The sequence below is a fragment of the Panthera uncia genome (genome assembly GCF_023721935.1).
Source record: "Panthera uncia isolate 11264 chromosome B3 unlocalized genomic scaffold, Puncia_PCG_1.0 HiC_scaffold_1, whole genome shotgun sequence".
In the NCBI taxonomy this organism is placed as follows: domain Eukaryota; kingdom Metazoa; phylum Chordata; class Mammalia; order Carnivora; family Felidae; genus Panthera; species Panthera uncia.
In genome coordinates, this window is record NW_026057582.1 from 11,643,947 (window position 1) to 11,664,706 (window position 20,760).

The window sequence follows — 20,760 nt, forward strand, 5'->3', positions numbered from 1 at the left end:
GGTGGGGAAGCCCTAATGAAATGATTAGTATTAATTCAACATCACTGAATATTGCCGGGAGGATTTAAGAGGGAACGAAACAATGAGTCCTTCAGCATATTGTTCATCCTAGTAAGCAGTTACTCACTAGAGAGAGTTAAAGCATGTCCTTCCAAAACTCAAGTCCACCCAGAACCAAAGACCTTGTTTGGAAGTAGGTTCTTTGCCAATGAAATTCGTTAAAGACCGCAGCGTGAATTAAGGTAAGACCTAAATCCAATCATTGGTATCTTATGAGAGGACAGAGACACACAGAAGGAAGATGGCCATGTAAAGACCAAAGCCAAGGTTGGAATTCTGCAACCGCAAGCCAACTAATTAATAATGCTAGGAGCCTTTAGAAGCTGGAAGAAGGAAGGATTTCTCCCTGTGGCTTTGGAGCAAGGGCCTGCTGACACCTTTGTTTCAGACATCTGGCCTCAAGAACAACGAGAGAATACATTTCTGTTTTTAGCCACCAAGTTTGTGATGATTTGCTGCGGTAGCCATATAAAATGAATATAATCACATTTTTTTTCTGAATAAGTAATACAATATAGTTCAAAAATCAAGAATAAAATTGTATACTGTGAAAAGTCTCCCTCCCACCCCTGCCTATTTGCCTAGTTCCCTTCCCATCTCAAACATGTAGGTAACCTCTGGGTCTCCTATATAGTCTTCCAGAGATTTGTAATGTATATAAGCAAAAAAGTAAACACATGTTTCTGTACATAGACACAAACTTTCTTTTAAAAAAATCAGGAAAAAAAGTGGTTTGCATATTTTTTCACTTCGTGAGATCATGATTTGTTTCCCAGTCAGTCCACAGTTCCTTAAGAACATGCATGGACTGTTTCCCCAATATGGGATTGTGGACTGTGCACACAGCATCATCTGATAAATGGTAACTAAATCCTATCCCAGAGCACCCGGTCCTCACTGGACTCTCCATTTCCTTACCTCCTGCTGCCCCTTGTGTTCCTCTGAACCTGCACTCACCAAAGTCAACAATAGTCTCCATAGCAACACAATTTAGTGGAATCTTGCTAAGTCCTGATGTTGCTGGACCTCTTGGCAGCAACTGATACCGACTGCTCCTTGAAACGTTCCCTTCTCAGGGCTTTGATAACTTTACACTCCCCTGCTTTTTCCTCCCTTCTCTTCCACTACTCCTTCTCTACCCTCAAGATTCTGCTTTAGATCCTCTTCTCAAGCTCTTCCTTTTCTTCTAGATGATTTTATTCACTCCTGTGAATAACTCCCTGCTCTATAGCAAAACCAAACCCCTGAACTCCAGACTATCTATCTTTTAAAAAATATTTATTTATTGGAAGAGTGCAAGCGGGGGAGGAGCAGAGAGAGGGGACAGAGGATGCAAAGCAGGTTCTGCACTTACAGGCTGACATCAGCAAGCCCAAAGTGGGGCTCCAACAAGATCATGACCTGAGCTCAACCAACGGAGCCACCCAGGTGCCTCTATCTATCTATCTATCCATCATCTATCTATGTGCCCACCCATTACTTTTCTCATGGATCATAGGTTTGTCAAATTCAACATCTCTAAGAGGTAACCTCTATCTTCTCTTTCCCAAACCTTGCCCTTCCTCCTGCTCCTGCCACAGTGGCTGCCTAGGGCAGAAACCCAGACATCATACCTAATGTTTCTATGTCCCTCACTTCCCACGGTCACCAAGTTCTGTTGAGTCTCCACGATTCCTCATTATCTCTCAAAATGGTCTCCTCTCGACTGCAGGTCAATACTCTAGTCCAAACACCATCAGCTCTCCTAAGACTCCCTCGACAGCGTCAGCTCTTTTCTGTAGCTAGTGATCTTTATAAAATGCAAATCTGAGCATGTCTCTTCTCCTTTAAAAACTGTATATAACTCCCTAACTGCCTTTAAAAGGCATACCCTCCTGGGAGCACCTGGGTGGCCCACATTGGGTTCTCTATTGTTAGTACGGAGTCGGCTTCAGATCCTCTGTCCCCCTCTCTCTGCCCCTCACCCACTCTCTCTCTCTCAAAAATAAATAAACATTAAAAAAAATTTTTTTAAAGCATACCTTTCTTAATTTCAAGGTGCAAAATCTGCTTCTTCCCTACTCCTTCAGTTTCCTCAAATACCTTCCCCCCATTTTACTGGATTTTTCAGTTCCTCCAACTCATGCTTCCTCTTCAGGGCCAGAACACAGACACTAATAACAAGGTGTATGGATTTGGACCCCAGCGCAGCAACTTACCAGTTGACTTTGTTCACCCTTCTTTTCTTAATCTCCCTGTGCATCAGTGTCCTCATAGGTAAAATAGGGATCATAACAACACCTACATCAAAGGTTGTATTAAATTCGTTAATATATGCAAAGTAGTTTAAGAAGAATAATGCCTACCTTACAGTAAGCTCTGTATAAGTATTAACTACATTTTTACACAAGTGCTAGGTGTTGGGGGATGCAATGATGTCTTTTTCTTAATCCGGCTTTCAGTGGGGGAGGAGGAGAAAGATATTAAATAATTAAATGCAAATATGATAAGCATAAAATACAAAGTGGAAAACATAAAAGAACATAGAACCCAGGTGTTCCTTGTCCAGACCCCCTAATAGCCTAAAAATCCATAGCAATGGGTGGGAAGCGGAGATCCTCCAGACCCTAGGTGGCGCTGCAACACCCCCACCCGCCCCAAGCTGGCCAGATAAAGGGAAATCGCAGGACGCGCTACACAGGTCACGTGCCCTCGCATTTACCGCCCCGGCGTTCACTAGCTCTTCGCTCCACGTGACTCACTTCCTCGGAGATGATTGGTCTGTGCGAGGCACGTGGGCAGGGGCGGCTCGAGGCGGGGCGGGGCAGGGTGGGCGGAGGGGTGGGGCCGAGGGGCGGGGCTGGAGGGGGGTGGTTCGGCGCGGGGGCCGTTGGCTCCAGACAAATAAACATGGAGTCCATCTTCCACGAGAAAGTGAGTGTCCGCGTTCGGTGGGGAGCTGTCTGTTGTGCCGTGGCTGCGGTAGGGCGCGGTACAGCCTCCTCCCGCAGAGCTGGCGGGGGCCCGATCGCCCCCATCCCAGCCTCGCCGGGCGGGGGAACTTCGTAGGGAGGGCAGCTTCACCGACGCCCCCACCGCACCCTCTGCCAAAGAGGCCGGTGCCCGAGGTGTCCGGGGCTCGGGACGCCCGGGCAGCTGGGAGGGAGTGAGGGCAGGGCCGGGGACACCACGGGGGCACGGGAGTGCGGTGGCACCGAATGGGTTAGCTTCCGCGCTTCCCTTCCACTTTCCGTGGTCTTCACTCTCCATTCCCTTCTCCCCCAGTCTCTCTAGGTTCTAGTTAGTCACCTCTTGGACCCTTCCCTCGACCCTCCCCAACTCCACCCCACTCCCTCAGTCCCACTTCTGGCAGAATTAACTTTTCCTCCTCTGGGCTCCTCTGTTCTATATTGGAACCTCCCATACACTTAGATCTCCGGGGTTGTGTTCTTGTCCTCCTGCACCGGGTCCCTGAGCCTCCCTAGGGCGGGGACCTTGGCTCGTCCCACGTAGGGCCTGACACTTGGGGAAGTGAGGTAGGAAATCCTGAGCGCCCCTGAACAGGGAAGTCGTCACAGGAGTTTTTGTTACGGGATGTGTAGGTTTCGTTTCTTTTGGTAGTTGCATCTTTCCGGATCAGGAGGCCAGCTTCCTTAGTAGTTATCAGGACTAGACTGGAATAATTTTGTTGTCGTTCACCTAGCCTGTTTTGCTTTTATTCTTTAACGACCACGCACTTGAAGATACGATTGGTGGCATGTGGAGAAACAAGCTATTTGGGTGTGAGTGAAACCTTGCTCAGGACAACTTTGGCACATGATAGATACATTGTTTCATAATAGTTTCGTGTTTGGAAAGGATTGTCGGGGAGGCTTTTGTTTAGTAGGAGCAGCAGGGTTTGGTTTTGTTAAATACTTGTAAACGATCATTTATCCATTCACACAAAGCCATCAAAGACAAAAGAGACACAGGATGGATCTAAACAAGTTGTTCAATGGAATGCTTTTCTTTATAGAAAACATTTTAGAACGTTTTGGCACTGGAGTAGACCAGTTTTTATGTTGGGGGGGTGGAGGAAGGACTCCTATAGTTACCACTAATCTTTTGACTTGATTGACATGATTGATGAATCTTGGACAAGAGAAATTTAGTTGCCTGGCTAAGGAGATTGAAGGAAGAGAACCCTCCATATACATATTTTTATTCCTAATTTTCAAAAGCTTTGGTATAGGACCAGATGTTTCAAATGGAAGACTTTAAACTTTTTCCACACCACCTCTTGAGAGTTACGTATTTTTACAGATATTGATTGACAGCCATTGGCACTGTTGGGATAGATTTCAGTGAAGGTAACTACTAAACCTGGGTGGTTTAGTAGCTGGGTGCTAGCCTCATAAAAGTCTGCTTTTCCTGAAAGAAGTCACTCTCGATTATCAACATCTGTGTAGGCTTAAAGGTACTTACAGAATACATTTATCCTTATCAACTTATATGTACTTAACAGATGAGGGCTTTTGAAGTGTTTTAGGCATATTTCAAGAGTATGGAAAATACCTATAACCACAGGGCCCGTCGTGAATCTCATACACAGTCCATTCTGGGAATGTTTGAGCTTAATATGCCGTTTTTCAGCACCCTCCTTTCCCCGTCTGCCGCATACATATGACCTTTGTCAGAGCACCAGCATTGGCCGTAAGGAAGCTGTGTATATAGAGATGCCTGCCTTGCAACTACTTCCTCTGGGAATGTTGGTTTCCCCATTTTCACAGTGGCGCCGCCTTGAGTGCCCTTTGTCAAGTTAGGATGTAAACTTAACAGTTGTTCTGTGGTATATCCCCAGTGCCTAAGATGGTGCCTAGCACATAGTTGCTCAATAAATATTTAAGTGAATTAAGAGAGTTTCTTGATCTGAGATGTGTATGGTGGTAGTTATCTAAAAGAAACCATTTTTCTGTAAATATTTTAGGCTTTGCAGGTCACATACTGCCTCTCACATGTTCTTGTTTGTGTGTGGGTGTGTTACCCAACCATCTCAAGTCATAAAAACCACTCTTAGCCACCGGAGCAGGTTGTATTTGGCCTATTGGCTAGAGTTTGCCAAGCCCTAACAAACCCTTGTACTAAATGGCCACTAACTGCCCGGTGTTTTGGTGTTTGTTTTAGTTCTGATGTCTGCTTTCTGTCATTTCTGTTACCATTTCTATTGCTAACTGCTCTTGGTGTGGGCACAGTGCCATCCAAATTGGTACTTTTAATGTAAATTGAGAGTGTAGCCACACTTGTTGGGATTGTTTAAAATTAATGAAAATGCCAGAAGATGCTGAGCTTTGACTTGATGCTATTCATTTGGCCTTTTTGTGATTGTTGGTTTCTAGCTGTCTTCAGGATAGTGGAGGTCTAGGGACAACCCAATTCCAAATGAGTGGCTCGAGGAAGTAATAATAGCACAGACTTCACTTCTGCCTGAGTTTGAATCCCAGCTCTGCTATTTACAATCCATACGATCCTGAGCAAGTTACTCATTATCTCTCTGTGCTCCAGTTTCCTCCTCTGTGGTGTGAGGACAATGAAGTGTCTACCTCAGTTATAAACACTCGGAATGCTTCCTGGCACATGTACTATGGAAGTGCCAGCCATTGTTGTTACTCAGATACTTGTGTTTGCTGGACCTCGCCATAGGGGGTGAGAGCTTAGCGTCACTGACATGAGATGAAGAAGTACTCATAGGTTGATTGTGTGGCACTTTAGGCCGATCCTGAGTGCACCTGAAGGTTTATGCCTGGTTTCCGTTGTAATCAGGAGTGTCTGTGGGAATTTGAACTCGTTGCAGGTTGGTCCCGAAGACTTTAAGGACGGTGAGAGAATGATTTGGTTACACTTACCCTCTGTGTAAGTGTATTTTATAAAACCCTCTGTGGTTTTGTAAAATACCTCGGTAAAGCTGAACATACAGATTGTTCATCCTCTGATCCCAATACAAGAAGTCTGGGCCTAAAATCATGGCATTTCAATGCTACTGAACTTTGACCACAGCACATATAAACTTCTATCCAACTTTGGTTAAAGCTCCATGAGGAAGAGGTGGGTGGGGATAAATTGGTGGGCTGGGAATGCATAATATTAGGTGGGGCCCTTGTACAATTTTTTTTTTTTTTTTTTTGGTTCATGTAGAATTTGATTCACCTTGTTTAAAAAGTGATTTTAAATTTGGACTGAACAATTTGTTCTTTTCTTCTATTAAATCATATTAGAAGTACAGAACTTGCTATTTCCTGTGACAGTACAGTTTTACTTAGACAAAGTTTGATATCAAGTGCTTATTTTTTTGTACTTCAAAGCTAGGTTTTTAAATTATTTTACAGAGATCGAGCAGAGAATCGAGGCAGAGGGAGAGAGAGTTTTCCAAGCGTGGGACTCAATCCCACAACCCAAGCCAAAACCAAGAGTCAGCTGCCCAATTGACTGAGCTACCCAGTCACCCCAAAGCGAGTTTTTTAGAGAGAGAATTTTTTATTAAATAGTTGGCTTCACTATTTCAATATATGTATTAAATGTGACGACCACAGTTTGAGAGCACCAAACTGAGGCATGTAACCTGACAGCCAGACAGAAAATTTGCATTAGGACTGTTCCCAGAAAATCCGGTGTCTGGTGACCATAGTAGGAAGTTCTTGGGGCTCCTGGGTGGCTCAGTCGGTTAAGCGTCTGACTTCAGCTCAGGTCATGATCTGACGGTTGGTAAGTTCTAGCCCCACATCAGACTCTCTCTGTGCTGGTAGCATGGAGCCCCCTTTGGAACCTCTGTCTCCTCTCTGCCCCTCTCCTGCTTGCATGAGCTCTCTCTCTCTCTCTCTCTCAAAAATAAATAAACATGGGGTGCTCAGGTGGCTCAGTCATTTAAGGGACCAACTCTTAGTTTCAGCTCAGGTCATGATCTCACAGTTCATGAGTTTGAGCCCCGCATCAGGCTCTGTACTGACAGTGCAGAGCCTACTTGGGATTCATTCTCTCTCTCTCTCTCTCTCTCTCTCTCTCTCTCTCTCTCTCTCTGCTCCTCCCCGACTCATGCGTGTGTGGCCTTTCTCTCTCTCTCTCTCAAAATAAATAAACTTTTAAAAAGTTAAGTACATAAATAAACGTAAAAAAAGGAAGCTCTCGATATGTGAAATACCTGTATCTTAGCAGAGTTGTTGTGGTTGTTATTTGAACTTTTTTAACTGTAACAAACACACGTTAAGGCTACACACACCATAAAATACAGCTCAGTGAGGTCTCACAAAGTGAACACATGTGTAAATAATTCTTAGATCAGGTAACAGAATATTTATTTGCTCTGCTTAGGCCTTCCTCCAGATACTGTCCCTCCACCCCACCTTCACCCTTGTGAGGGTGATCACTGTCCTGAATTCTAACGTCATAGATGAGTTTGGCCTGGTTTTGAGCTTTTATAAATGGCATCATCCAGCGGCTGCTCTTTGAATCTGTCTTCTTTAACGCTGATTCGTCTGTGTTGTTGCAGGTCGTTGTAGTGAATTCATTCTCATGGTCATATAGTTTTCCCTTGTGAAAAGAGCACAGTTTACCCATTCTGTGATGGGCATCTGGATGGTTCAGGGTGGGGCATTACCAGTAGTAGTGTTAGGAACATTTTTATATGTGTTTGGATGAATGTACGTTTACATTTCTGTTGTTGGCATTATGTACCTAAGAGTGGAATTGCTAGACCACAGGGTTCGTATATGTTAAGCTTTAGTAGATACTCCAAATAGTTTTCCAGAGTGGTTGTGCTAACTTACATGTCCACAAGTGGTATTTTGACGTCTCTAATCTCCAACATTTTAGCCATTTTGGAGAGCGTATAGTAGTAACATACTGCAGTTTTAATATATCATTCCCTGATGGTTGATGACGTTGAGCATCTTTTTGTCTGTTTGTGAATAGTTGTTTGTCTTGCCCGTTTCTCAGTAGAATATAAGTAGGATGGCTGTGTATTCCTTCAGTTCACGTTGTATTGTTCAGAGGAAGTTTCTTTCTAGAGGTGGGAATACAGTAGAAGGAAAAAGAGGTGGAGACACTTTCTCTTGCACTATGTGGCTGTGACTTCAGGGATACTGTCTTCAGCTTCAAGATACTTCTATACCAAAATATGAAGATAAGCTTATCTTGGCCCCCTCCCTATCTTGCGCTCAGACTCTCTCAATGCTGCCTTCCTATTCCATTGAATACATATACCCTGTATCATTTTCTGAAGCTGAATTTTGTTCCTAGAACCAGGAGAAATATGTGTCTCACCAGGTGTTGCTCTTTGGAGTCACCAAAGAGTTCTGTGTCACTCTTGAGTGACAGAGCAAATTGTACAAGGTAAGACAGGCTGGGTTAAGGCATAGACTTTAGTGGAGGAAAGGAGAATTTAGAGGGTCAGGGTTAGTGGGAGAAGAAAGTATTCTCATCTTCTGCCATCATTCCACAGAGGGGTCTGTGTTCATAGGAAGGGATCTCCTTCACCAGTGAGTTTCCCTTCTTCCAGGGCAAGCATGGGAAAGTGACATTGTTGTGGGGAGCAGGGTGATAAGCAGACTGCTCAGGGCCAGGCAGCCGGGATTTATTTATTTTTTTAATTTTTTTTTAATGTTTATTTATTATTGAGAGACAGAGAGACAGAGCATGAGCGGAGAGGGGCAGAGACAGAGGGAGACACGGAATCCAAAGCAGGCTCCAGGTGCTGAGCTGTCTGCACAGAGCCCGACACGGGGCTCGAACTCACAAACTGTGAGATCATGACCTGAGCCAAAGTCGGATGCTTAACCGACTGAGCCGCCCAGGCGCCCGAGGCAGCTCGGATTTACATTTGGGGTGCCAACTGTGTGAGGGCCAGCTGCCCAGCAGCTGAAGACCCTGGGGCCCATGGGAAGTTGTACTCCCTCCACCCCCCCCCCCCAACGATGCGAAGCCAGTGATGCCTCCTTGGATGCAGCCCTCCTTGCTGGCTTGTTCAGAAACGAGCTCCAGGTGTGGTTTGGGAAAGTTTTGCTTGTTGTACATACTGCGTAGACATTTTGTGCAGAGCTCCCCGAAGAGAACCTTAGTTCGGTTGGCTACAGGTCTTCATTTAACGTCGAGCAGGATCTTTCCTACCTGTGTCAATTCTTGAGATACTTTTGTTCATTGATTTGAAACTCCTTGAATAAGCATTTAGATCGATAGATTATCTTCAAAAAAAATTTTTTTTAATGGTTATTTATTTTTGAAGGAGAGAGAGACAGAGCGTGAGCGGGGCGCCGGCAGAGAGAGGGGGAGACACAGAATCCGAAGCAGGCTCCAGGCCCTGAGCTGTCAGCGCAGAGCCTGACATGGGGCTCGGACTCAAGCTGTGAGATCATGACCTGAGCCGAAGTCAGAGGCTTAATCGACTGAGCCACTCAGGCCTCTTGATCGAGTAGATTATCTTGTTAAAAGAACACACATGTTCTAGGGATTAAAATTTCGCTTTCAGTGTTAGTAATTTTCCATGGAACCTCCAAAGAGATATATTTTAGGTACTGAAAATGAGAGGTGCTAATGTTTTTATAGAGTAGTTTCTAGTGAAATGTGAAATTTGGCATATTTGTAGAGAATGCTGTTTGTTTATATAAGTCATTCTCAAGTTTTTGATCATAGAGCTAAATAATGGTAGTTTCCTTAATGGTAAAATTATAAAACGAGTGTTACATGAAAATTCAGGTACTTCCGTAAATCATTGCTGTTGAAAGCCAAAAAGGCTCGGTTTGGCTGCGTTAGTGATTAAATTCCGCTTGAGAAGAAGATACCGTACAAATCTGTTCAGCAAATCACATTTGAATTTTTTCTTTTGAAAATATTAGCAAGAAGGCTCACTTTGTGCTCAACATTGCTTGAATAACCTATTGCAAGGAGAATATTTTAGCCCTGTGGAGCTGTCTTCCATTGCCCATCAGCTGGACGAAGAGGAGAGAATGAGAATGGCAGAAGGAGGAGTCACCAGTGAGGACTATCGCACTTTTTTACAGGTACTGACTTTCAACTCACCGAATCAGGTTCTGAAAAAATGTGGGTACCCTTTAGAAAAGGATGAAGCATTCTTCCTATGGGGATCTGACTTGTCGATTATAACTATGCTCTTGACTTCATAAACGGGACCGCGCAAGATGTTATTTTAAATATGCACACCAATGACGGTTTCTATCCTTCTCTCCCCACCCTCCACCCCCGCCTCAACGACCCATCCGAAATAAACAGCAGCCCTCGGGAAATATGGACGACAGTGGTTTTTTCTCTATTCAAGTAAGTGGTTAGAAGCATGTACTAAGGGCTGTTGATGTCCGGGCACTGATCGCGCTGAGGATGTGGTCGATACGCATCTCTTCTCACAGCCTTTCACGGTCACTGTAATGATGTGACCTTCAGCGGTCCTTCTAGTAGATTGTGTCTAAGAGTGTAAGATTATTAAAAAATAAAAATAAAGCCATAGAACACAAGGAAAAAACTGGGGGGAAAAAGTGTAAGATCATACTCTAGAGCACTAGATTTTTATAGAGATAAACATGAAAATTAAGATTGTAGAACCTTCATTTTAGAGTAGGGCGTTTTGAAAGAAGACTATGTAATTTACATTTGGATGCTGTTAACCGTAGTTCCGATAAGAGTATTTCAGACTTGCTACATCTTGGATAAATTTGAGAAAATGCAGCACCTCACTACCTTCCATTTAAATCCGCGTACCAGGACTGGATTCCTTTATTATGGTCTGTGGCTTTTGCTTTCTTTCTTTTTTTAAACTTTCGGCTCCCCTTGAATTCTGTGGGTGAATGTGTATGTACTTGATAGATTCTTTTGCCTTATCCATGGATCTTTCATTCTAACAGCCGGGAGGTATATCCAGAGTTCTTCCAGAAGCTCTCTCGAGGAGCCTGTTCCGTTCCCCTGTATTGTCCTCCTGGACCCCTCATTCAGTAGCCTCTCCGTCCAGCGCTGCTCCACATGGGCGGTACCTGGTGAGAGCTGCCGCAGCGCTAGAGGAGGCTCGAGTGGGCCCTGCGCTTGCTGTTGCCTGTTTGTGCGACACTGGGACACTGGTCTTGGTGCCTATTCACGTCTGCCCCCTGCGTTGTGTTCACTGTTTATCTGTGCTAGCTGGCACCTGGTTCACTTGCTGCTCTGTTGGCTGCCTCGGAGGGCGGAGAGTGAATTTTCAGAAATGTCCTTTTTTTTCCCCCAGACAGTTGGAAGTAATCAGGCTTATTTCTTTATTTTTTCCTACGAATTACAAACCCATGATGGTAGTTCAAAGTCTGAAAGCTTCACTTTAAATTCCCAGGAAGAATCCATTTTTAATAGACAAAATTTTTATCACTACTGACATACCAGGTAGTGAGTTGAATATAACTTTTCTAAAGCAGGACCCGGAGCAGCCAGATTACTGTGTGTATATAGTGGACTACTTTTAAGAATAATACTTAGGGGCGCCTGGGTGGCTCAGTCACTTAGGCGTCCGACTTCGGCTCAGGTCATGATCTCACGGCTCGTGGGTTCGAGCCCCACGTCGGGCTCTGTGCTGACAGCTCAGAGCCTGGAGCCTGCTTCGGATTCTATGTCTCCCTCCCTCTCTCTCTCTCTCTCTCTCTCTCTCTCTCTCTCTCTCTGCTCCTCCCCCGCTCATGCTTTGTCTCTCTCTCTCTGTCAAAAATAAATAAACATTGAAAAAAAAAAGAATACTGAGTAGAATATACATCTGGATTTTTGAGACAGTTTTATCTCGGAATTATGTGGTTCTCTGGAATGTTCCAGAAACCTAGTGTAAAAAGGACTCTTTCATAGGTACTTTTTTCTTTTATGGATTCAGTGATGTATTTATACACATACTTTTTTTTTTTTTTCAATATACACATACTTTTTAAAAAGCATAGCCTTCTAGGGAAAATTATGAAGTACAGTTGTTTATGCAACTAACACGGCTGCGCTACTTAATTTGGAATTGAATGGTTTAGCTCATGAAAAGTTGCTTTTTTTTTTTTTTTTTTTTTTAAACAGGTTATAAGCAATGCCTTGAAGGTTTGGGGTTTAGAACTAATTCTCTTCAACAGTCCAGAGTATCAGAGGCTCAGGATCGATCCCATGTAAGATTTTATTTTGCTCTTCCACATTGCTTTTTCTAAACTTGATTTTTAAAGTTATAATTTCTTAAAGAAGCAAAGTGTATTTTGAATGCTTTTGTCTTGCTTGATGTTCCCTGTTTCATTCCCTCAGAGTTCGCTGTGACACCTTTTGGGGATGTCCGTGAACATCTGCCCATTAACTCCCCTCCTCCCTTCGGTGTCTGACAGCACAGAACTGATCCTTAAAGGGTGTGTGGTGCCATCATTCTTGCATGTGGCATCACTAACCTGCAGAGAGATTTCTACTGTTTGGGTTTTGGTTTTGGTTTTGTTTTTCATGCTATTTTGTAATTTCTCAAAATCTGTGATGCTTCACTGTAAGCACAATCCTAAACTATCATGTTTTATATAATACTTGCTAGTAGATAAACTAAATGAATGTGAACTCTGTTATTTCAACTTAATATTGTGTATGCATTTTTTTCTTTTTCTAGAAATGAAAGATCATTCATATGCAATTACAAAGAACACTGGTTTACAGTTCGAAAATTAGGAAAACAGGTAATGTTTCCCCTTTTGTCTTTTTTCTCATTTTGCCCTCCATTTGCAACTAAAATGTAAAGGATCGATACCTCACGGATGAAGAAATTTACCAGTAACGTGTGTGTATGGTACGGTTTTAATCTTAATGGAAATTTTCTATTTTCAAAGACAGTATCAGTTTCCCTTATAGGTTTATTTGTAACAACCATGCACAGTTGATGCTTGAACGACATGGGTTTGAACTACATGGGTCCACTTACACGTGGATTGTTTTTTACAGTACAGTACTATAAATATATTTTCCTTCTGATCTTCCTTTTGTTTTTATGGTTTTCTTAGTAACATTTTCTTTCCTCTAGCTTTATTGTGAAAGTAAGTATATCATAGGTGCCTGATTGGTCGATAGAACATGCAACTCTTAATTTCAGGGTTGTGAGTTCAAGCCCCACTTTGGGCATGGAGCCTACTTAAAAAAAAGTATACAGTACATATGCGAAATGTGTGTTAACTGTTTTACATTAGCAGTAAAGCTTCCAGTCAACGGTAGGCTATTAGTACTGAGTTTTTTGAAGAGTCAAGCTATACGTGGATTTTCAGCTGTGCCAGGGGTCAGCACCCTTAACCCCCCACGTTGTTCAAGGGTCAACTGTACAATTTAACTACATAAGAAAAGCTTTCTATTTAATACAGTACAGAAGGGGTCACTTTTAGTGAGTTTTTATGGGATAAAAATGTTCTTCCAGTTAACTATGACTTTATAGATTTGTTCTCGGCATACAGTAGTGTCATGAAGCCTGAAATAGCATCCAGCATGAATAAAAAGTTTTCAGTCATGTTTGCTTTAGCATATCAAGATTATCCATATTCCAAAATGTCATGTAATACATAAGGCTTCATAAAATCTATGCGAATATAATATGTACGTCTACATAAAACTCTATTTTTTTAAAAGAACACAGAATGTGTCTTGAACAAGCCTTTCTTAAGATCAAGAAACGTACCTAAGGTGTTATTTTTTAAGATAATTACCAAAGATCTTTGGATACATGACACTATTTTGAAACAATTATGTAAAGTCCTTTTTAGGGGCGGCTGGGTGGCTCAGTTGGTTAAACGTCTGACTCTCTATTTTGGCTCAGGTCATGGTCTCGCTTGTGTGGGTCTGAACCCCATATCGGGCTCTCCACTGATAGTGTGGAACCTGTTTGGGATTCTCTCTCTCTGCGCCTCCCCCCCATACACTCTTTCTGTCTCTCAAAAATAAATAAACTTAAGAAAAAAGCCCTTTTTATTAGAATTTTGAATCTTGGGGCACCTGGGAGGCTCAGTTGGTTAAAGGGCCTACTCTTGGTTTCAGCTCAGGTCATGATCTCTCGGTTTCGTGAGTTGGAGCCCCTCGTCAGGCTCTGTACTGACAGTGCGGAGCCTGCTTGGGATTCTCGCTCTCTCCCTCTCCCTCTCTCTCTGCCCCTCCCCCATTCACACCGTCTGTGTCTCTCTCAAAATAAATAAACTTAAAAAAAAATGTTTTGAATCTTGGAAAGAGGAATATTAGAAATGGTCCAATATAAAAAGAAATGAACTTATTGATACGTTCAGCAACGTGGGTGAACCTAAAAATAATTATGCTGAGTGAAAGAAGCCAGATACAAAATACTATGTACTGTAAGTTTCCATTTGTATACAAGTCTAGAAATTGCAGACTAATCTGTAATGACAGCAGATTAACCAGCTGTTGCCTGGGGATGAGGAAGGTGAGGAGCAGTGAGAGAGGAGGATCACAAGGGCCCTGGAAACTCTCGGTGGTGGTGATGGTTTCTTGGGTGTACACATATGTTAAAGCTTCAAATTGAACATTTTTAAATACGTGCAGTTTCTCGCATGTCAGTTATAGCTCCACGAAACTTTTGGAAAATAAAATAATACGAAGCAAAAAGGAAAATGAAATCAAGAATGAGTGCACTGATTAAATCAATAAAAGATAATTCAAACATAGAAACCCTGCTATTATGTTTTAAGTCCTTTTAAGTCCTGTGACCCGATTATTTCTAAAGGTCCCTCCTGAGTTGTACAAAGAGCAAGTAAGGAGGTGCGTTGCAGTAGAGGCTGACCTGAGTGGGGGTCAGCTCCAAGGAGAAAGCAGAGAGGACACTGCCGAGATTATTTAACCTTCGGCTTTTATTTATATCTTTAAAAAATTATGATCAAGTATTCTTTACCTTTCCTGTATAATCATTGGATTTTTTTTTTTAAGATCTGAAGACTTAGGTTCCAGAAGTTCCTTTGGTGATTTGCATGTAAACTTGCATCGTTATTCTGAGAGATTTTACAAATTTTAGTTTGAAATTGAATTTTCATGTTTTAAATTACTTAATCTTTTATAAATACAAGAAATGTCCAATTTTAACTTATTATATTTGGCTCTAATTTATATTTTTGTTTACAGTTATGTTTTTCACTGTATACTCTTTTGTTAGAGGTCCTTGTATTATGAAAAAGATGCCTGGAAACGTTTTTTTTCCTATATATATTTTTTTAAATTCCAGTATAGTTAACATACAATGCTATATTAGTTTCAGATGTACATGTAAGTGATTCAGCAGCTCTGTACATGACTCAGTGCTCATTACAGTGAGTGCACTCTTGGTCCCCTTCACCCATATAACCTGTCCTCTACCCACCTTCCTCTGATAACCACCAGTTTGTTTTCCGTCGTTAAGAGTCTGTTTTTTGGGGCGCCTGGGTGGCTCAGTCGGTTAAGCATCCAACTTCGGCTCAGGTCCTGAGCTCACAGTTCGTGAGTTCGAGCTCCGTGTCAGGCTCTACGCTGACAGCTCAGAGCCTGGTGCCTGCTTTGGATTCTGTGTCTGTCTCTCTCTCTATCCCTTGCCTGCTCACACTCTGTCTCTCTCTCCCTCAAAAATAAATAAACATTAAAAAAAATTTTTTTTAAAAAGAGTCTGTTTTTTGGGTTGTCTCTTTTCCCTTTGTTCCTTAAATTCCACATATGAGTGAAATCCTATGGTATCTGTCTTTCTCTGAGTTACTTCACTTAGCCTTATACTCTCTAGATCCATCCGTGTTGTTGCAAATGGCAAAATTTTAATTCTTTTTTATGGTTGAATAATACTCCGTTGAGAAAGAGAGAGAGAGTGAGAGCGTGTGTGTGTATCTCCTATCTTCTTTATCAGTTCATCTATTGGTGGACGCTTGGGCTGCTTCCATAATTTGGCTGTTGTAAATAATGCTGCAGTAAACGTAGAGGTGCATATGTCTTTTCGAATTAGTGCTTTCATTCTTTGGGAAAATACCCAAGTAGTGGAGTTACTGGATCGAAATGTAGTTTTATTTTTAATTTTTTTGAGGAAACCCCATACTGTTTCCATACTCCATACTGTTTGCATTCCCACCCACGGTGCAGGAAGGTTTCTCTTTCTCCACATCCTTGTCAACACCTGAGTCTTGTGTTTTTGATGTCAGCCATTCTGACAGGTGCGAGGTGATACCTCATGGTGGTTTTGATTTGCATTTCCCTGATGGTGAGTGATGGTGAGCATCTTTTCATGTGTCTATTGGCCATCTGGGATGTCTTCTTTGGAGAAATGGGTGACTGGAAAAGTATTATAATCTCTGTCAAAATCCAGGAAAAGTAGTTGGTCACGACGCTGACAGTAACTTTGGAAACTTTTGTATCTTGTGGGTTACATTAGGAATCCTATAAGATAGTGACTAAGTGATTTTAATTACATGTGACAGTGGCTCAGTGATCCTTGTAAAATCATTTGGCGGTTTTGAATTCCCTTCCTGGAATGTCTACTTTTCTCACAATTGGAATCTTTTGGCCAAAATTACCAGCAGTGGGAAGACTTTGTGTTGGTTTCATTTTTCTTCAGTATAATGTGATTAGGGTTTTGTTGGGCTGATACTTTGAAAAAAGATTTGATTATACCTATCAATAAAGATACTTTAAAGTAGTATCAATTTCTGTACTCTTTTTTGGGGTGGGAGATACAAAGTTTATGACTTAAAGCAAAATTTTATTTTATTTTATTTTGTTTTTTTAATTTTTTAATGTTTTATTTATTTTTGAGACAGAGAAACAGAGCATGAGCAGGGGAGGGGCAGAGGGAGAGGGAGACACGGAATCTGAAGCAGGCTCTAGGCTCTGAGCTATCAGCACAGAGCCCGACGCAGGACTCGAACTCACAAACCGTGAGATCAGGACCTGAGCCGAAGTCAGCCACCCAACCAATGGAGCCACTCAGGCACCCCAAGCAAAATTTTATTTTTAATTAAAAAAAATTTTTTTTTATGTTTATTTATTTTTTGAGAGAGAGACACACAGTATCCGAAGCAGGCTCCAGGCTCTAAGCTGTCAGCGCAGGGCCCAACACAGGGCTCAAACCCACGAACCATGAGATCAGGACCTGAGCCGAAGTCGGATGCTTAACTGACTGAGCCACCCAGGCACCCTGCAAAATTTTATTTTTAAAACATTTAATACTGGTAAATCTGCAACATTTATTTCAGTTTTTAAAAATCATATTATTAAATTACTTTTTAAAAATCTTGGTTTGACATGTTTTCAGTGTTTAGATAGCCTTAGTAAGTTTAGATGGGTTGTATTTATTCTTAACACATGGAACTTCCCTATTACTTATAATGTATATTAACTTAAATACTTAAAATTTTTTTCCAGTGGTTCAACTTGAATTCTCTCTTGACGGGTCCAGAATTGATATCAGACACATACCTTGCACTTTTCTTGGCTCAATTACAACAGGAAGGTAAATAAAGACTGAAATTTTTATAATATTGTCTTTCAAAGTAGCTTAATAAAACCAGCTCTATTAGATGTAAGTATAACAATACTGTTTTCATGGCAGGGGCAGTGCAATCATCTTTATGTTTTTGTTGGTGAACTTTAATCTGTGATTTGGATGATACTATCCATCCAGTTAGAGTTTTCACGGACACTTGGCCCTCCCCTGAGGTTGCTCCTGCCTTAGCAACCCCACGAAGTAATGGCTCTTGTTCCTTCCAGACCCCACGGACTCCATGGCCAGGCGTGGTGGGTGGGGGTATTCTTCTTGCTTCTTGCTTCTTCAGGCCACTGTTCTTACCTAAAGACTCCAGCTTCTCTAAAACACCTGGCACGAGAGTAAACTCTACCTCCTGCTCTTTTCCATTTACCTGTGATCCTCTTTTTCCATGGAATATTTTAGGGTCTGATTCACTGTTTTCTCTCAACTTGAACTCTTCATCATTGTTAGTGATTTCTACATCAGAAATCCATCCGGTTCCATACCGTTTTATTTTCAAAGACCAGTTTTTTCATCTTGCCTTTGCCATTACCAACAACGGTATCACCTTCAAATACCAATTACAAGCATTTTAGTCTTTGACAATTGCCTATCTTTATACCATATTTTCTCTGTTTTCTGCATCCAACAAGTCTTTAAACCCTACCCAAACATTCCCCTTATATCCTTACTTCCTGTCTGACCCTGCTTATTTCTGTAACCCATCATTATAATCAATCTGATGCGTTTCTCCACTCCTCTTTCCTTCCCTCTATTATACTTTCATGACGAAATGCCAGCCCTGGTTAAAACTAGATCTTGGGCTTGTCCATTCCTGCATCAGAGCAGCTGAACATAGCTACATAAAATGGGGTGACTGATTTTGCTTTAAATTTATGATGACAAATTTCAAATGATCCGTTAGGGCTACTTGACCTTGCTACTGTGTTTTCATAGTAAGGTCACTTGCCACTCTCCAAGATGGTTATTTTCCAGTTCCTCTCTTCAAATCTCTAACCACTCACCTCTTCCTGACCCCTAGCTATGACCTTCCTTTGTATTCTGACAAAACAGAAACAATGAAAAGAGGGGCACCTGTGTGGCTCAGTTGGTTGAGCATCCGACTTCAGCTCAGGTCATGATCTCAAGGTCTGTGAGTTCAAGCCCTGCGTCGGGCTCTGTGCTGACAGCTCGGAGCCTGGAGCCTGCTTCGGATTCTGTGCCTTCCCCTCTCTCTGCCCCAACCCACTCGCATTCTGTCTCTGTCTCTCTCAAAACTAAATAAACATTAAAAAAAGTTTTTTTTTAAATAAGCAACAAAAAGAGAACTCCATCTTTATGCCAATCTATCAACGTGCCTGTATCCCAGCCTGTGCATTGAGCCTATTAAAATAGGTGAATTGTCCCCTGCTCCTGACCAAGACCAGCCTGTCCACTTTGGGGCTATATCCCAGTTCCTCTCACCTATTCAGGATCTTTGCTCTTGCTTTTGTCTTTTCTACTTGCCTGCATGGTCACTGTCCCCCTCTTTCTGTATTACTCCTATCAGCAGAGAAATAAGAAAAAGCTTCTCTTTACTCCAGGAAAGGCCAGCTGCCTCCCATTTTTATTTTCTCCTTAGAGTCCCCTCTAGTGTGTTGTCTCCTGTTCTTGAACTCATTCCAGTTACATTGTCATAGCCAACATTTCACCAAAAAGTTGCCTTCTCAATTCATCAGTGACCTCCACATTTGTATTCGGTTCTCAGTCTTCTTTTTATTTGACCTCATCTTGAGGGTGGAGTGGAGTATACCCTCATGTAGAATAGAACAAAACTTTTTCATTGAAAATTTCAAACAAATAAAAAGTAGAGAAAATAACGTGATGAATTCTCATGTCCCCTTTACCCAGCTTGAACAGTTATCTCATGGTCAATCTTATTATACACATTTCCTTCCCCTGCTAATTTTGAGCATCTTATTTTCTCTGCAAATTTTTTAAAATTAAAATTTTTAAAAGCAAACACTCTTAAATATATATGTGTGTGTATATATATGTGTGTGTGTGTGTGTGTGTATGTATATAAATATATGTATATCCACAGTACTATAAGCACGCAAAAAATTGAGCCACAGTGCTTTAATAACATCAAATACCCAGTCTGTTCAAATCTCCAGTCTCCTGGGTTGTGTCTTAGGATTTTTACAGTTTAACTAGGTTGAAATGAGTTTCACTAATTGCATTCATTGCTTGATATGTTTTCCAAGTCTAACTGTAGGTTTCCTTACATCTTTTCCCCCCTTGATTTTATTTATTTATTTATTTATTCATTTATTTATTTATTTTGAAGAAAATGGGTTGGGGTGCCTGAGTGGCTTGGTCAGTTGAGCGTCCAACCCTTAATTTTGGCTCAGGTCATGATATCATGGTTAGTGGGTTTGAGCCCTGCGTTGGGCTCTGCATTGATGGTATGAAGCCTATCTGGGATCTTCTCTCTCCCTCTCTCTCTCTCTCTCAAAATAAATACACTTATAAAAGAAAAAAAAAAAAAAGAAACTGGGTCATTTGTTCTTCCCCACACTCTGAATTTTGCTGATTACATCTTTATTTTGCTCTGAGCCCTGAATACCCAACAATCTGGTCTTTAGAACTGAGGCTTAATCAGATTCAGGTTGATTTGGGGGCAGGGTGGGGAGACCTTGGAAAACTTCACAGATGGGGTGACACTTGACATCTGGTTGGCTCTCTTTTTGTGTTTTGAGCAACTACTGATGATCGGTGCCTGGATCGATGATTTCATTCAGGGTTGCAAAATGGTGGTGTTAGATTCCCATGATGTCTTCACATATTCGCTGCATACTTTTATACAAATAAACTTTCATCAGTTATTTGGTTCTCCTGAAGTATAGTTCATATAGGAAAAGCAGAATAAATATTCTTCCGTTTTATAGGTTTTTAAGATGAGTTGGTTTCATAGTGCACTTCCTCCAAAGATAACCAGTTAGCAAAATAAAAAAGGGGGAGGCGCGTGCGTGGCCCAGTCAGTTGAGTGTCCAACTTCCGTTCAGGTCATGGTCTCGCAGTTGGTAGGTTGCAGTCAGTGGGTCCGAGCCCCACATCAGGCTCACTGCTGTCTGCACGGAGACCGCTTTGGATCCTCTGTCCCCATCTCTTTACCCCTCGCCCATGCACGTGCGCTCGCGCTCTCTCAAAAAAAAGTTAAAAAACATTCAGAGATAACCTGTTAGTTTGGAGGTTTTGATTTGTGATGGTAAACTAATCCATCA

General features: G+C 41.9%; 1 protein-coding gene across 11 annotated transcripts in view; it reads left to right on the forward strand.

Annotated features, from left to right (window-relative positions):
- Positions 1 to 2,892: 2,892 nt before the first annotated feature.
- The window catches only part of ATXN3 (ataxin 3), a 33,991-nt gene continuing 16,123 nt past the window's right edge, over positions 2,893 to 20,760 (forward strand). For 5 of the 11 annotated variants that reach the window (XR_007453616.1, XR_007453617.1, XM_049612284.1 and 2 more), the window contains exons 1-6: positions 2,893 to 2,973; positions 9,900 to 10,064; positions 10,294 to 10,338; positions 12,085 to 12,170; positions 12,644 to 12,710; positions 17,392 to 17,479. Coding sequence is in view for 9 of the 11 variants with exons in the window: in XM_049612284.1 (XP_049468241.1) it covers positions 2,950 to 2,973; positions 9,900 to 10,064; positions 10,294 to 10,338; positions 12,085 to 12,170; positions 12,644 to 12,710; positions 17,392 to 17,479 (475 nt within the window). In the remaining 2 variants the exon portion in view is untranslated. Of the gene's footprint in view, positions 2,974 to 3,016; positions 3,822 to 8,307; positions 8,401 to 9,899; positions 10,065 to 10,293; positions 10,339 to 12,084; positions 12,171 to 12,643; positions 12,711 to 17,391; positions 17,480 to 20,760 lie in introns of those variants that run through there. The other 6 variants (XM_049612286.1, XM_049612293.1, XM_049612291.1 and 3 more) reach the window with 5 other exon arrangements.